The 18202-nt window shown below is 34.8% G+C and overlaps 1 protein-coding gene across 1 annotated transcript in view; it reads left to right on the top strand.

Moving 5' to 3' along the window:
• Nucleotides 1-39: 39 nt before the first annotated feature.
• CSMD3 (CUB and Sushi multiple domains 3) overlaps nt 40-18202 on the top strand; it is a 106977-nt gene continuing 88814 nt past the window's right edge. The window contains exons 1-5 of the mRNA XM_010709229.2: nt 40-152; nt 7114-7323; nt 10656-10844; nt 15650-15827; nt 17696-17841. Of these exons, the coding sequence (XP_010707531.2) occupies nt 53-152; nt 7114-7323; nt 10656-10844; nt 15650-15827; nt 17696-17841 (823 nt within the window). The 5' untranslated portion in view covers nt 40-52. The remainder of the gene's footprint in view (nt 153-7113; nt 7324-10655; nt 10845-15649; nt 15828-17695; nt 17842-18202) is intronic.

Here is an 18202-nt window from a genome sequence, read left to right as displayed (position 1 = left end):
TTTTTTCTTTTTTTTTTTCTTTTTTTTTTTGGCAGCACAATGTGGTGGTGGCATGTCAGACTTCAGTGGAGTGATCCTGAGCCCTGGGTTTCCTGGCAACTATCCTAGTAGTTTGGATTGCACATGGACAATAAAGTTGCCAATTGGTTTTGGTATGTGTTTGCTCATGAGCCAAGTTGGTTTTGGTTTAGAATCGTTTATAGATTCAAAACACAGTATATGTTTTAAGACATTATGAATGTTTATCCTGGAAAAAAAAAGAGAATTTTGAATTTATTTAAAGAATTAATCAGAACCTTGAAAGAAAGACTAAGAATTAAGAACCTAGAAAGTTCTTTGTTTTTCATTTAAAATACACTGCAATTTTATAATAAAGATACTATTGTTTAATTGGAATTAAACACAGTTTTTTAACTAAACATATTTGTTTTTTTCTTTGTGAGTCCATAAATCCAATAAAAATATCCCAAATATTTTAAATGAAGTCAGTATCACTTTAGGAGAAGAAAAAGCTACATTTGAGTTCATTCGGCTTTTTTTGCATGTCCCTGCTGAATATAGGAGCAGAACAGAAAATATCCTTGGAAGGGACCTCTAGAAGCCTCCCACTGAAAGCGAAAGTGTCAGTAATGCTACATCAAATCTGCTCTGATTGGCATATTCTTCTCAGCAAGGCTGCTGCTCATTCAGTCCATTCCCAAACCGTACAAACAAGATTCCCCATATGCAGAACTGCTCCAAGTGCAGAACTTTTTAACTTGTGCAAACCTTTAAGCTTTTTTAATGATTGTTGACCTAGTTCTCCAGTTTTTTTTTCACTTTTCTCTTGAACACAAACTGTTGGTATATCAACCATAATCCAATGTTTAGTATCTTCCACAGATTTGTTCAGGATGATTTCTCTTAATCCAGTTCTCTCAGGGAGACATCAAATAATTTAGTCTCAGAACCCATGGAATACCGTTTATGTTGCTGGCTACCAACTGGATATCAAACAATTACTAACTGTAGTCTCAAAGTTGAGCTTTTTCTTAACCCACTTCCTGTCCATTCATCAAGTTTACATATTTTCATCTAGATGAGAATGTTATAGAAGATAGAGAGTATTATATTCACTCTTTGCTTTTGTCAATATAGACAGTAATTTAAACATAGAAGGAAGTCAGTGCTGATCATATGTAATTTTCTGTTAGTAAATCCAGGTTGGTTACTCCCATGTTCCTTTTGTCTTTTATGTGATTGGAAATTGGTTCCAGTTAGACATAATCTTAGTCCATAGCTTCTCTCTATAACCTTTCCATGGGCTGCAGTGAACATGCAGTTGTCATTGCCTAGGTCCTCTTTTATGTCTTCAACTTATGCATCTTCAGCCTTTTTTTTTTTTTGTCACCAGGGACTTCTTTCAGCATGATTTCGCATAGACAATAAAAGTTTTTCAATCATAATGTCCAACCTTCTAAAAATCTTTGTGTGGCTCTTATATATCTACTATTGCAAAATTTTGCTAGCCAATAAAGTCGATCCATCTAAGTTTTCACATTTCTGGTAGTTGTGTAGGAGCATATGTACTTCTTGTACTTCTTCTTTATAAGTTGGTTGAATGGCATTCTGTTTTTTCATATGTTTCTCAATGTTTTCCATTTGATAACTACCATCTTCTGTCATATTCTTTTCTTCATGATACAGACTTTGTCTCTTCAACAGTGAATGTGTCACCCCAAATACTTTCTACACCTGTTCGGATTACTCCTCTGTTCTTTTTAAAATCACTTCTGTTATCTTTTTAATTTTAAGTCCCATGAGTTTGATTCACTTATGATTTTCATGAAAGCCATTTATTCTGCATGAGATGTTTAACATGAAGATTATTAAACTTTCTATAACACTAGCTGAACAGTATCTATTATTGTGGGAAATACATAATCTTGAGGTAGGGATTTCCAAATCCAACTGTAATCCAACTGTTATGTGTACGTTTCATCCAAAAGATGAAAGATTAAAGTTAACTGTTGTGGTTTTATTATTATTATTATTATTATTTCATTCAAATAGCATTGATACTTTATTCTGCCATTATGCCATTACCAGACTTTTAGAGAGCTTGATCTTGCAACTTCTAGCATTTCTTTAAGAGTCATAATGATGTCCACAATCCTCAAGTCCCATGAAGACTTGAAGATGTCTGCTAGTTTAGTTACTGAATTTATATATATATATACATACATATAAAATAGTAGATTTATCATCATAAGTCAAAACCACAGGGCAAGCTGTGTAGACTAAATAGAGTTCTCTACCAGATATTTTCAAACATTGTTATAATAAAGAAAGCAAACCTAAAATTCTGGAATTAATTCTATTTCAGATTCTATCATAAGATGGTACATTCAAGTGTGTATGAAAACTGTTTTGTTGTTGTTGTTGTTGTGTGTTTGTTTGTTGTTGTTTTTGATTTTTTTTGTGCCAAATATATTCCTTTCTACTTCTTGCCTTGCTTTGTTGCTATCCTGCCTCTTTTCCAATACTGACACCTTCCTCCAATCCTATTTGTTTGCTTGCATTCTCTCAGATTAGTGCTTCCATTTCTCACTTCTTATCCAGCAACTCAAATTTGACTCATTTAAACTATACACTGTTGTTCTATATTATTTAATTTCACTTCTACCAAGAAGAAAATTCACTTAATCAGTTCTTTTTTTTCCTTGGCTGAAATAAGTAAGTTTAGCTCCACCAAGATCAGTTTTTCTTAACTGCAACATAGTCACTGAATTTATTTTATTTATTTTATTTAATAGTCCCTGTTTTCAAGTTCATGCATAGGAAAACAGATGTTCCCTTTACTAGAAGAAAATGAAAAGTGCACGAATTGAAATGAGCTTGACATATTTACTATTTTTGTATATTAGATAGAAGACAAATAACACTCATATTAAATTTAAAGTCAAATAACTTTTTACTGTAAAAATGAACAAAAAAAAGAAATTGAAAAAGTGATGGTTAAATTGGGTTTTAGTTGAGCTCTGGTTATATAGCCCAGATGAGACACATCCATCTAACTCTTCTGAGCTGTAAAAGGGAAGACTCAAAAACACCATTATAGGAACTTTCCATAAGATTTCTTTTTTTAAATTCTTGTAATGAAACTATTTCCCAATTAGTAGTTATAGGATAAAATACAGAATGGCTTCGTTTAGAAGGAACCAAACCAACTCCTCTGCCTTTGGAAAGACTGCTGCCCACTAGATGAGGTTAACCAGGAACCAGTCCATCCTGGTCTTGAACATTTCCAGGCATGGAGCATTCATAACTTCTATGGGCAGCTTGTTCCTTTGTCCTCATCCAAATGCTGGGTCATGAATTATAAGCTTTTTCTCTTCGTGTTAACCAGTGTTCTAAACTAATGACTGTTTATTTGCAAAAAACTTATAAGGTTGCTTACACACTTTTTTTTTTTTTTTTTGAGATTTGTCCTTGGATTTTATATAAGGGCTGTTCCAAAAGTAATGTCTCCTATTTTATTATGTTGTCCCATGACATCAGAGCTGGTAATATACTGTGTTACATTTTGTTGCTGTGCAACAGATGACAGTGGAGGGCAGTCTAACAAAAAGACATTTGATTTGATATGGATGTGTGTTTGAAGCAAAGGTGTGGAATTGAATTCCTCCATGTGGAAAAAAATTGCACCCACTAACCTTCATCAACCCTTGCTGAACATTTATGGACACTAAACAGTGGATGTCAGCACAGTGAGGTGTTGGGTGGTGGTTTTCAGCAGTGGTGTCAGCAACTGTGGGTCACCTCTGCTAGTGCAAATTTTCACGAATACAGAACGGAGGCTCTTGTTCATTCCTTGGGAAATACATATATAAGGGTTGTGACTATGTTGAAAAATAATGTTTTGTAACAGAGAATTTTCTCTATCAAATTGTGTTATTTTGCTCTTTGTATCTGTGGTAGTTTTCATAGAAATAAATAGGAGACATTACTTTTGGAGAAATTTACATTTATATTAAATAGTCATTCAAGCCTCAAAAAAAAAAAACAAAAACTGTTAATAAATAAATAAATGTGTGTGACAAATGGAGTCAAGCAATAGATTAATATTTGGGAATTTCAGGAATTTGCAGAAAAAGACAAAAACATACAGAGCGGATTGATAGGCAAAATTTTAAAACTTCCCTGTATCATAGTGAGTGAAATAGAAGAAAATGTCAAACATAGCATGAGTTTGGTGTTATTAAGCAATGGCAGCTTAATCTTTGGACAAGTTTTGTTGAAGGATTCAATAAAATACTAGGTCTATAAATATGGATAGAGAAATAGCAAGATTTGGATATCACAGAATCATAGAATCATAGAATGGTTTGAGTTGGAAGGGGTCTTTAAGATCATCTAGTTCCAATCCCACTTCTATAGGCAGGGGCACTTCCCTCTAGACCAGGTTGCTCAAAGCCCCATCCAGCCTGGCCTTGAATGCTTCCAGGAAGGGGGCATCGACAACCTCACTGGACAACCTGTTCCAGTGTGTCACCACACTCACAGTAAAGAATTTCCTCCTAATAAATATCTAGTCTAAATCTACCCTCTTCCATTTAAAAACTCCTCTTCCTGTCACTACATGCCCTTATAAAAACCCCCTCCCCAGCTTTCCTGTAGGCCCCCTTCAATTACTGGAAGAATGCTATAAGGTCTCCTGGATTCTCTATATAGTAAAGAGAATTCGTAAGGTTTTGGACGGTTGGCAAAATCAAATAATTACATTTTTAAGCAGAAATTTTCTTAGTGCATATAGACTATCTTCTTGGAAAGAAGGACAGAAATTATTATGGTAATGTTAATTTAATTACAAACAAGCCTTTTTTCTGTAGCATATAATATATTGTTCATAGGCTTTCCGTGGCATCAGGGAAGAAAGCTCTAAAAGACAATGACAAACACTAGCTATTACTGTTCAGGAGTTACTAAATTATTCATGAGTTTTCAATAATTAATTTGACATTATATGATTTTCTTTCAGTGATATATGAAATCATGTTGCTTGTCTTTGTCAGAAACACCAGTGGAGCTCAGTCATTTTCCTAAGGAAAGTACCATGTTATCATCCTATAGTTGCATTAACTTCAGACAAAACACTAGCACCATTTTGCTGTATTTTATTTAGAAATATGTATAAACCACAAAGTGCTTAAAGAGCTTTATAACTACTCGTTTACACATTTGAGACCATAAAATAATATATGTAATCTGAATTGTATTCATAATATTTACTGTGTCTCATAATATATATGTATATAAATGAAATATTTTCTTCTCTGTAAAGTGAGAGATCAGTTTATATACCATTAAAATGCAAATGTCTCATGGGTAGAATTCAGGCACTTCATATGTCACACCCATACATATACACACAAAAAAACATTTTTTCTTTTAATAGAAACAAATACTGTTTTGTGTAATTAAAAGCAGGAAAGAGTTCTAAAAAAAATCCTAACTATTTAAAAAAAATAAGTTTTGAAAACTAAATGGAATACAATCAACACTCAGAATTGAAATTTGTTCTATTTATATAATTATTGAATCACAGATCTCAAATTAGAAGGAACATACAAGAATTATCAAGTCCAACTCCTCACTCCACACAAGGCCACAAAAAGTTTTTGAAAGAGCACTGTCCAAACTCTTATTGAATTCCAGCAGGTTCGTACTGTGAACACTGCCCTGGGGAGCCTGTTCCAGTGCCAGACCACCATCTGGCGAAGAACCTTTTCCTAATGCCCAACCTGACCCTTCCTGACACAGATCCACACTGTTCTCTCAGGTCCTCTTGCTGTCACTAGAGAAATCAGCACCTGCACCTCCGCTCCCCTTGTGAGGATGTTATAGGCCATCATGAGACCTCTCCTGCCTCATCTTCTCTAATCTGAACAAATAAAGTGATCTCGTACGTCTTCCACCCTAAATCCTTCATCATCTTTGTTTCCCTCCTTTGGATGCTCTCCAGTCTTTCTACATCCTTCTTATATTATAATGATTGAAAGTGCACGCAGCACTTAAATTGAGGCTGCATCAGTGCAGAGCAAAGCAGGACAATCCTTTCCTTCAACCCACTAACAGTGCCATGTTTAATGTGCCACAAGGTACAATTGGCCCTTTTAGTTTCCAGGATATACTGTTGACTCAGATTCAACTTGCCATCAACCAGATCTCTTTCCATTTGGCTGTTCTCAAGCTTCACTTTCCCCATCTATACATATACCTAAGGTTGCCCCACCCGAGGTGCAGAATCTGGTACTTTCTTTTGTTAAATTTCATGTAATTGATGGTTGCTCAGCCCTCTAACTTGTCAATAGCTCTTAGCAATGCCTCTCTACCACCATGGGATTCAATAGCTCCTACTAATTTTATAATGTCTGCGAGCATATTTAGTACACATTTGAGTACTGCTTCCAGTTCATTTATAATAAAATAGAAAAGAATGGGACCCTGAATGGAGACCTGTGGAACGTCATTAGTGACTGACAGCCGGCCTGACGTAACCACATTTATCATAACCCTTTGAGCCTGATCATATTATGTATTATATTCATATTCATATTATGTATTATATTCACCCATCATATTATGTATTTTTCTAGCTCTGTTTTGTCCAGAAGGATACTGTGAAAACAGTATCAAAAGTTTTGCTGAAATCCAAATTGTTTAAATCAACTGGCTTCTCTTGTTTAGCTAGGTGGGTAACCTTGTTATCAAGGAAAATTTATGCTTGTGAAAAAGGATTTTGCCCTCATGTATTGGCTGAGACCAATGACTGAGTTGTCATTCACGTGTTCTTCATTAATAAACAGCTTAGTATTCCAAAAGAAGAATATAATTATCTTATAGTTCAATGCCCTAGATCAGGTTTGCATTACCTTCTTAACATCTCAGGATTAGTAAGGTTTGAGAAAAAAGGATGCCTCACACTGAATCCCATGAACTACACCTGAGAGCATAACATGCATTTCCACTGGTCACATTGTTTTCTGATATTATCTGTCTAAAATATACATACTTTATTTCCCTTCACTGGTATTGAAATCAGTAGCTTCTATTTTCTGACGTATTTTTCAGGTGTCCATTTACAATTTGTAAATTTCTCAACGGAAACCATACATGATTACTTAGAAGTCAGAAGTGGATCTACAGAAACTAGTAATGTTATTGGGAGACTAAGTGGCCCTCAGCTACCAGCCTCTCTGTTCAGCACAACTCATGAAACTAGCTTATATTTTCACAGTGATTACTCACAGAACAAGCAAGGATTTCATATTGTGTATCAAGGTAAGAGTTTGATATTCTTATGTGAAAACAAGGTGACTGTTGAAGACTGCTTCTTGATTTTGCAGTCCTGAGAGTTAAACATTAAATAAAAGTGACAGTGAAAAAGTAATTGTGTAGTCTCTTTAAAAATAAGTTAATGTGTAGGCAAACGTTCATATCTGAATTTGGTTGGCATATTAATTTACATTGCAAGGATTTATGAAATAAAAATCTCTGATGTTTGATCTTTATAATTGTATGGAGATCTCAATTTTGTGTCTTGGGTTTGAGAAGAAAAAGTTCTAAATACTGTTTTAGAGCTTATGATAGGCTTGGGTAGAGCAATGTTAACCCAAAAATCTCCTAATCCATTTAATTTCCTTGCTGGTAATTTCACTGGAAGCTTCTTTTTCTATTGTTCCAAAATAGACAATTCTGGACTAGTGAAGAGATCATAGTTCTTTTTATATAATTGTTCATTCATTTAAAAGGAACTGTGTCACCACTGTTCACAGAAAAAGGCCAAGTTCAAACTATCTTGTTTTCATGATGTGAGTAACGTCAAAAGATGATTTTCAGAGATTTTATTTATAGCATTTTGTTACTACCCTTTCAAGAGTAAGAAGTCTGAATTGATTTGAAGTCTTATGTTACATTCTGGAAGAAAGACACTGCAAAAAGTGCTAGCTTTTTAAGCAAAAATCAATTTTGAACTAAACTGCTGGGTAATATTTTATTCAATTCTATATGGAATATGATATAATTTGTAGCCAAAAGGGAACTTCAAAATCTACCCTCAAGAAGAACAGTAAAAGATTACTGCTATTAATAAATAAAATGACAGCAGTCATTTTACAGATGCTGCTATTTGTGAGCAGATAATTCCAATAAAATTCCTCTCAGAGATTTTTGTTATGCAAGAGAAAATTGTTTCTATCAAACAATTACAATCTGAAGCATACTGAGATGGTGACTCAAACAACTTGCATTGGCAGCCTGTTCCAGTGCCTGACCACTCTTTCAGAGAAGAAGTTTTCCTACTATCCAACCTGAACTTCTCCTGGTGCAACTTGAAATTGTTACCTCTCATTCTATCTCTGGTTATGTGAGAGTAGAAGTTGACCCCCACCTCACCAGAAACTCTGTTCAGATAATTGTAGATGCCAAAAAAGGGGTCTCCCCCAACCTTCCTCTTCTGCAGATGAGACAATCCCAGTTCCTTTAGCTGTACCTCATAAGACCTGTCATCAAGATTGCTCACTACAAAATCTTTGATAATTCACGATAGAGCCTTTGAACTCTTCTGAGAAAACCCATTAAGATTACAGACAGGCTTATCTTTCCTCTTCCTCTTTCCTGAGAATGTATAAACAGAAACATTTGTATCAGACAAATGTTACATCTAACTCATCATGATATTTCCAACTGGAAAAATATATGCTACTTATTAGCACAGAAACATATCTAGTTTCTGTGATCCATTGCTTTTGTACTCTCTCAGCATCCACTGCTGTTTTTAGATTACTATTACTATTACTGGAGGATTTGACAACATATTTGTATTCAGACTTATTCCTATCTTCATGGTTTTTTTTAGAACTTTTGTCATATCCTCTTCAAAATTCTTTTACAGAACTCTGCTTTCTCTTTACCAAGAAATCATGTTGTCAACGGTTTACGGGCTGGTTCAGCCCAGTTCTGTGACTAGCAGGACAGAGGGATTTTGCAAAATCCACGCCTCCGGAAAAGGGAAACAGGGGACCCCAAAATAATTAAAAATAGTGGCAGTGATCTGAGGAGAAACAAACTAATTTACTAAATATTGTATCAGAATGCAAGATAACACACTATAATACAATGTAATTAGAATTGAAGCTAATAAATCAAATATAATGAGAGAGAGTATGTTTGAAAGGTGGATAGGCCTCACCATAATGCTGAGGTGAGGTGCGCAGTCCAGTTGAGCAGCAGGGAGATGAAAAAGAGTCGACAAAGAAGAGTGGATGAAGAAAAGCACGTCAGGGACCTTGCCATGAGTTATATCTCCTCTCTGACTGCAAAGCCCCCTGGGGAATGTAGTTCTTCTCTTCCGGACAAGTACCCAGAACTTGAGCATTAACAGTTAAACTCCCAGTGCACTGCATGATGTTATGATGTAGAATACCGATAACCAATAATCATAAAACCATGACACATGTTTAGCCATATGCCCTGTGAAGCTTCTTATTATAGGAATTGTATTATTACATTCTCATGCTACCATATAAGTCAGATTATTTCTAAAGTACTTACAGATGTGATTTGCAGTGGGTAACCATGATGTGATAGGACAGATCTTGATAGGACATAAGCCCATCAAGTCAGCCCATCAATGGTTGAACTGTTCTTGCTTCTGGTCCTCTGCCTTATCTATTTAGTATAGTATTTTTGTATTTACTTCAAATTGATCTAGTGTCTTCGACCTTTGTAGTATAGGCATTGTATCTTGTTTGGAAATCTCTACAGTATTTTCGGCTAGAAAGACAAAAGAATTTACTGAGTTTCTCTCTCTGTGGCATGCTTCTTAGTTTGTCTCTCCTTCTATTCCTTAATACTGTACGAAGTACTAAATATGTAATGCAGAGTACCTGATTTTCCTTTGCTATTTATTGCAATTCTGCTGTTCATCTTTCTCCCACTCTTTTTTAGAGGTGCTTTGACTTTTAGCCTCATCCCTCCCATGGTAACACATTAATTTTCTGTACCTGTTAGTTTTTTCCATCCTTCTAATTTCAAAACTCTTCTACAGCTTCTTAATTTTAATAGACAGGAGCTTGGACCTTTTCTGTTTGAGAAGCACTTGTACTTTGTAAATTGCAAAAACAATTTGTAGCCAGTGGCCTGTGATATTAGAGATATAAATGCATTAATTCTGTACTTATGAAAATAAAAAAGGTAAAATTGAGGAGCTAGTTTCACTTTTACCTTTGCAGCTTCTTTGTTTCAAAAAAATGTAGGGTAGACTGTTAGTTTTGTTTGTTTGCTTTATGTTTTCAAACTGTAGAGAACATGAGATCCTTTCAACTTTGGTTATGGTAGTATGTTTTCTATCTTAGGTTTGGAAATGTGAATACATTTTTATGCATATTTCCAGAATTCATGTGGGAACACTTCACTGTACTTCTTCTAGTAGAAGCAACAATTTTGAGTCTCGCTATGCTGGGAATTATGGCATATGAAATGTCTCAAGTTGTTTTTTTATTATTATTCTTACAAAAATATTTTTTGTTTGTTTTTGTATTTTGTTTTTATTTTGGAAAACCTAAAATGAATAAAAAAATATTTATTTTCTCTATTGTTGTTATCTATTTCAGCATATCAACTACAAAGCTGTCCTGACCCTCGACCATTTCGGAATGGTTTTGTTATTGGGACTGATTTTACTGTGGGACAAACTATTTCATTTGAGTGTTTTCCTGGCTACACATTAATTGGAAATTCTGCCCTGACTTGTCTTCATGGTGTTAGCCGTAACTGGAATCATCCTCTGCCCAGATGTGAAGGTGTGTTGTGAGTGACCTAAGAACCCTTCAGTATTAGTAACTCCTCCTTAAGATCTGTTAAATGAAATTCTTTCTGCTTTTCAACTAATAGAGACCTATATTTTATATTGTAGTATTTACAGAGGAATTACCCAATTCAGTACATTAATTCTTTTTGCAGAGAAGCTGAAATGTTTCATAGAAAACTTATCTGTTAAGTTTATTTTTAGAAAGTTAGGCATAAAGTCTGGAATTAGGAGGTCTGTGCAGCTTTTATATGAAAGTGGTGCTACAGAGAAAAAGCTCTACACTGAATCAAGTTAAAAAAGAGTCAAATATTGAATTTCTCAACTCTGGCTACTTATATTATTTCGCAAGTTGGAAAAAATATGCCAAAGATGGTATAAAGTACAGTTGTCTTCTGTGTTGTTTGAAGAGTTTCCTGTTTACTTTTTTGTGAATGGGAATTTTTAAATTATATTTTTTTAACCACTTACATTTTCTTTTTACACTGATATCCTTACAGTAGATAAGTAGATTCAAGGAGTTGTGACTTGTGCGTAGCTAAAGTTTTAAGGCAGAGTGAATGTATATGATGATGTGTACAATATTTTTTATCCCTAATTATACTGAAAGGAACCTGTACCTAGGCAACAGGCCAAAGGTCAGTTATCCAGATTCTAAAACAGAGAAGGATAGATGTTGAGTTAGCACAGAAATCTCAAGAAGTATCTGTGTACCACAAAATTTATTTTTCAAAGAGCTGGCATTTCTTCTATATGAAATAGCTAATTGCTGGAGTCTCCAAGTTTGTCATAATTGTGACAACATTCAGACAGAAGTTAGGTTCCTGAAAAATCATAGACATGAAGATACTTCACATTCATAACTGTCATCCTGAAATCCTACTCCATACGTTCCAAACACATTTAATAATTACTGACTGTAAAATTCTTGATATGTCTAAACATAGATTTCCACAAAGATGAAGTTGATATGAGGTGGTAAGCTTTTACTTTCGTAAATGTTTCTGGAGGGGTACTCATGTTAAAGGCCTGACTTCTCTGTATGTTGAATGGACAAAGCTCAGAATTAAGAATGCTATTTAAAATGCTGAGCAAGTTGAAGAGGAATGTCTGTAAATAATAATAATAATGATAATACCAATGGCAATAATAATAATAATGTATCACAATGCATTATTATTTTTACTACTGTCTGAATTTCTTGTATTCTGAATCATCTACCTAAATTTATGTATTTAAATTAGAAGCTTCATTACTCTAAGATCCTTCTGAGGCAGTGAGCCATAGGCTTTTCTGGGAGATGTGGTAGCTAAATTAAGACCTATCTGACACTGAATTCAGAAGGAGAAACCTTATCATATAAAAGAGAGATGACACCTCCACAATCTATCTTTTGAAAGGCTAAGAAGTTAATTAATCAGAAATGAATTTCAACTTTCATTTTCTGGATCTTAAGGGAACAGTAATGGTTTACATCTTAACTGCTAAGCAGCTGAGCTTTTCATTATTAGTTAGTTTTTGCTGTACTTTCTGTGACTCATAATTAAGGCAAATCACGTACTGGAATGGAGAGACTGGGTTTCTTTGAATTACCTTACCTGAATCTGCAATTCTAAGCTACCTTAAAATGTATTGCTGTGCATGATATCACCTCTGACGAACTTTCTGAGCAATTGCTAGAAGTTCATTGTTTCTACTCAATATTAGAGAAGCAGATAAATGACCAACTGATAGCTGATAATGAGGCTCTAATTTGCGTTGCATGATTCCGGACTGCTAACATTACTTAGATCTTCAAGAAATTTCTAAAGTTACTTGTCATTCGTTTGTTTTGGTACAAATATTTATTGCAGTATTTTTAATAAAAGCTTTGACATTTTTACATGCTACACATATATACTTATTTCATTATTTGTGAAAGAAAAAGATAATTAGGAATCTATTAGTTATAGATATTTTGGTTTGCAATAAAGTTCTCATGTTCCAAAGCATAGAATTGAAGCTTATATATCTACATATGACTAATAGCAGAGATGTACAATATGTTTAAAATTTGTGTTTGCTTTATTCTAAGGCTGCATATGCTATAACATATGCTGAAGCAGACCATCTGAATCAACTGTGACTAAACATCCTTCCTGTTTGAATAGTTTTGCATCCTCTTTCCCCTAAAATTCATGTAGACTGTGCTCAGTACCAGCTAATCCTCTTTGACCCTTCTTGTCTTTCTCACTTTTATCCCTGTTCCCTCTCCTCTTCCAAGAAATCTTATTGCTGACAGTCATCAGCCCATGTCTTCATTCCCCTAAGACCTGGCTGCAAAATCAATTTTGTCAGCATTACCTACTTACTTGAAACGCTAAAAGCTGAATAAGATTAGTATATCAGGTGAGGTGTGAAACCGGAAGTCTTTTTACCCTGCAGTTCAGAATCAAAGTTGATATCTATAAGCCATAACACATGCTTTGCCTAAATACAAATAATGCACTGATAATCTATATCAATATATTGTTTTTACATGTCACAATTTTGTTTGTAGGGAGAGTGGTCAGAAGAGTCGGAAGCTTCCCCATATGTTGTATTAAAAGAGTAATTACCCAATTCAGCTCTACAGATCTGGTCATAGCAGGGAAGTACTCTGCACTGGTGAGGCTGCAACTTGAGTACCATGTTCAGTTTTGGGCCTCTCACTACAAGAAAAACATTGGGGCCCTGGAACGTGTCCAGAGAAGGGCAACAAAGCTGGTGAGGGGTCTGGAGCACAAGGCTTATGAGGAGTGGCTGAGGAAGCTGGAATTGTTTAGTCTGAAGAAGAAGAGGCTTAGGGAAGACTTCACTGCACTCTACAACTTCCTGAAGGGTGAGGAGGGATTTGGCCTCCTCTCCCAGGCAACAAACGGGACCTGAGGAAATGGCCACGTGTTGCACCAGAGATTTAGATTAGGAAAAGAAAAAAATTTTTCTCACAGAAAGTAGTAAGGCGCTAGAATGGCCTGCCCAGGGAGGTGGTGGAGTTGCCATCCCTGGCAGTGTTCAAGAGGCATCTGGATGAGGAACTACGAGATATGGTTTATTAACTTGTGGTACTAATGGTAATGGGAGGATGGTTGGACTAGATGATCTTGTAGGTCCTTTCCAACCTTGTGATTGTATGATTCTATGTACGAATGGCTCTTACAATCACCCTTAAGGAGTTAGCCCATACCCAGTGAGAACTTCTATGGCTATTTTAATAAATAGCATTCATTGTTGAAGCAAGAGATTATATATTCTTTTGGGTTGATGCTGTTAAATACACTGTCTGCAGAGCACTTGCAAGTATTGATAATGTAAATAATGCAGCTGATTGCAAACACATTGAATTATGAAAGAACTCCATAAAGATTTCTAAGTTTACCGAAGAGGTACTCAGTATAATGGAAACATCCCTGTGGCAGTGGAAGATAATCCCAGTCTGTTGGTCCCAGAAGTCAGTGATGTCCTCTTGACTTGTCTGTATCTCCCCCAAGTTTCCTTCTCTCTTAAGCTTTTTTTATAGCTTTTATTCCTTTCAGGTGCAGCTTGAGTTACTCTAGTCACACATATCTTTGTTGCAATTCCTATGACAGAAAAAAATGGAAAACGACTAACTCGGGATAACAACTATGAACTCTATCAGTTCCATAGTTCCATCAAGTTCCCATCTTGTGATGTTTGATCAAAGAGCCTGGCCATGGTGTTTGTGCTCTGCTCCACCCTTTGTACTGTATCTCGTAGAGTCAGCTTCCCTGGTGTTACTGCAATATAAGGTTGGATGTTTGTGTTGTTTAGGGAACTATCATATATAATAACAAATTCCTGCATATTCACTGGATTTCACCCTGGGGATTTCCTCAATTATGTATCTTCTCTTAAGGGTGGATATGTCAATAAGTCACATTCAATAATTATTCCACATAAGCCACCTTCTGAGACTATAATCACTCAAGTTTCACAATTTGTAGAAGGAATTTGAGAGGTCACACACAATCTTTCTATGAGGATTAGAGCTCAAGAGGCTCACTACTCATGGATTAAGATGTTTGACTCATAGTATTTAGGAAGACTGTCTTATCTGAGCACTGCCAAAGGGGGGTTTGAGAGCAGGGAGGGAGCATACCATCACCAAATCGAAGCCAATGACCGTCATAGGTTGCACCTCTGTGAGAGTATGGTTAAGGAAGAGAAAACCTGCTGCACAACAGCAGCTGAGAGAGAGCCAAAATACCACAGCAAATCTTAATTTCCAAACCCTTATTCTTTGGTTAGACATTCTTAAGCATATTTTCTAGAATCTCGGTTACCATTCCATGCCTTTTTTTGTAGAGGGAAGGGGCTCTCCTTGTAGAGAAAATTGTATAGTTTTGATTAATAGCCTTCCTGAAATGCAGAGTATGGTCAATTTTGCCCTGTATGATGTCTAAAAATAATGTGTTTCCAGAAGTATTTCAGAAAGGACTAATTTTTCCTTCAGAATTTATATCAGGAAATTCTATTTTTTTTTCTTTTTCTTTTTTTTCTTTTTTAACTTGTGCAGGGAATAACTTAACCCAATGTCTCAGTTTAATTCCAGATCCAACAGTATTTATGACTTTGGAACTGCTTATCTTTTTCTTTTCATTTTGATTAATATCAAAAATAGATCTCTAATTCCCTGCAAAGAGCTCAGTTAAATCTGTTTGATGTACACTGCAGTGGTGTTACATGTTTATAACTTTCACATGATCTAGGAAGAATGCAAAATCTATCTAACATTTTTGAAAACAAATATCTTTTCTATAGCTCTCTGTGGAGGAAATATAACTGCAATGAATGGCACCATATATTCTCCAGGATACCCTGATGAGTATCCAAACTTTCAAGACTGCTTCTGGCTTGTAAGAGTACCACCTGGGAATGGAATCTACATCAATTTCACAGTTCTCCAGACAGAGCCAATATATGATTTCATAACTGTCTGGTAAGGAAACACTTCTGGCTTTTATTTAATCTTCATGTGACACTATACAACAAAGTATGAATTAAAATTAGTGTATGATTTCACAATTTCTTCATTGACGCTGGTGTCCTGAGTGATTTGCCCTAGCCCATGTTTTCCAATATACAATTCTTTCTAGATATTAGTGGACATAATTTTGCATAGGCTGTCTTGTTAAGAATTCAGAAACTGTGGATTGACAATAATAGTTTGCCTTGTTGATTTTTTTAGTAAAGAATAGTGTATAGAAGTATGATGTAGCCAGATTCTGAAAGACAAGTTATCCTTAAAAAAATGTGAAAATAAGCAGGTGCTACTGTGTGTATTAGGCCATTTTAGAGTAATATTTTCTTCATATCTTATATGTTGTCTTCTTTCAAACTATTTAAGAGAGGACAAAAGGCAAGGCTCTATTTGGTTATGACAAAAAAACCTTACCTAACTAGAGCTGTGAATAACCTTTGTTCTCTTTATACTGAATCAATGTATTCTCTATATTCTCCTTATATTCTCTCTATATTTTCTATATTCTGAATCCATTTTAATCATTATTTTTTTTCAGATATTGAGGTCCACATTTTATTAGGTTGCAAAGTTGGTTTAGGCAGGTGGCTATAATCTAGAGGTACAACTTTTGTCGTAATTGTGAAATGTTGTCATTTGACAGATGGTAGCAGAGGGGTAGTCTCATAGAGTGGCATTTGGCATGGGAGTGCATATGAAGCAAAGATGTGTCATTGAATTCCTACAATTGGAAAAAATTGGCACTCATTGACCTTCATTGACCCTTACTGAATGTTTACGGAGATCAAACAGTTGATATGAGCACAGTGAGGTTTTGGGTGGTGCATTTCAGCAGTGGCAGTAACAGCGGGTCACCACCACTGGTGCAGATTTTTGAGTGGCATGCAAGTTCTTGTTCGTCTCTGGCAAAAATGCACAGCTAATAGCGGTAATTGTTGAAAAATAGTGTTTTGTAACTGAGAATTTGCTCTAACAGATAGTGTTTTTTGTATCTGTTGTCGTCTCCATGGAAATAAGTAGGAGACATTACTTTCAAAGCAACCTACATGAATAAGGATTTGAGATATTAAACGTCATATCATACTTAGTTTTAGCTAACGTATTTTTATGAATATTTAATTGAGCCATTATAACATAAAAATTTTGGGGAAAAAAAGGTAAATTAAAAAATTCTGAAATTACACAGTTCCTAAAAGTAATGTCTGTAAGAGAAAACTTACAAATGAAATATACGTTTATATATGCTCAGGTGCATATCCAAGTGAAATTTTTTGTGCAGTTGAGTATAAGCATTTTCTTTTATTTTTTATTCTTTTTTTTTTTTTTTTAAGAGAAGCCAATATCAATTAATTGTCTTTTTAAAAATTAAATTGTATTCATTGGGTAATTTTCCTAGCAATGACCAAATTAAATTAAAAAGATTGCAGGAAATAAGTGGTATTAGTTTTACTTCTTTTCTAATATCAGCATTTGAAAACACAGGTGCAGAAACATGAACATTAATAAGATGATGAAGTACAGTCACAAAATAAAATCATTTTAAAGTTGCTGTTTTTTTTAATCAAAACAAAACAAAAAAACAAAAAAAAACATTACTTCACAGAGGTGGTTGAATGGAGGATCATGCTTTTCAATAAATTTTGATGGCTGTCCAAACTACTATCCCTTTTACTCCAGTTCACGTACAGAGTATCAAAATGCTTTCAGCATTTATTTCATCTGGTTTCAGATGACTCATGCCTTTTTAGAGTAATCTGCTACTTTATAAATTGTGTAGAAATTAAATTATTTGGACAAACAAGTCTTCTTTTATCTGTTTTTCTAAGGGATGGACCAGACCAAACTTCTCCTCAAATTGGGCAGTTTAGTGGCAATACTGCACTAGAATCAGTCTACAGTACTTCCAATCAGATTCTGATCAAGTTTCACAGTGACTTTACTACTAGTGGCTTTTTTGTACTTAGCTATCATGGTAAGTATGACAAATTGTATTTTCTAGAGCCTGTGTTGTACTGATTACTGCTGTAATAGAATTATTTTTCTAAAATTTACTATTATTAATGTGAGTGATCACCATTAGAGTAATGAAAACATATGAAGGACTAACATATATAATGAAAACAGAATATTTTCTCAACTAGTAAATTAAAGTTACTAATAGTCAAGCAAAAATAACACATTGTGAAGTGACTTGAGCAAAAAAGGTAGCATCAAGACCCTGTTATTTCAAGGTGCTTATCCTCTCTACTTACATGCTTCTAAATTTTTATACAATCCAAGTGTAACAAACAAGTGAACAACAAAAACAACAACAACAAAAAATACACCAGCAA

Source organism: Meleagris gallopavo, chromosome 3 (assembly GCF_000146605.3).
Source record: "Meleagris gallopavo isolate NT-WF06-2002-E0010 breed Aviagen turkey brand Nicholas breeding stock chromosome 3, Turkey_5.1, whole genome shotgun sequence".
In the NCBI taxonomy this organism is placed as follows: domain Eukaryota; kingdom Metazoa; phylum Chordata; class Aves; order Galliformes; family Phasianidae; genus Meleagris; species Meleagris gallopavo.
This window is presented reverse-complemented; position numbering and strand designations above follow the sequence as displayed.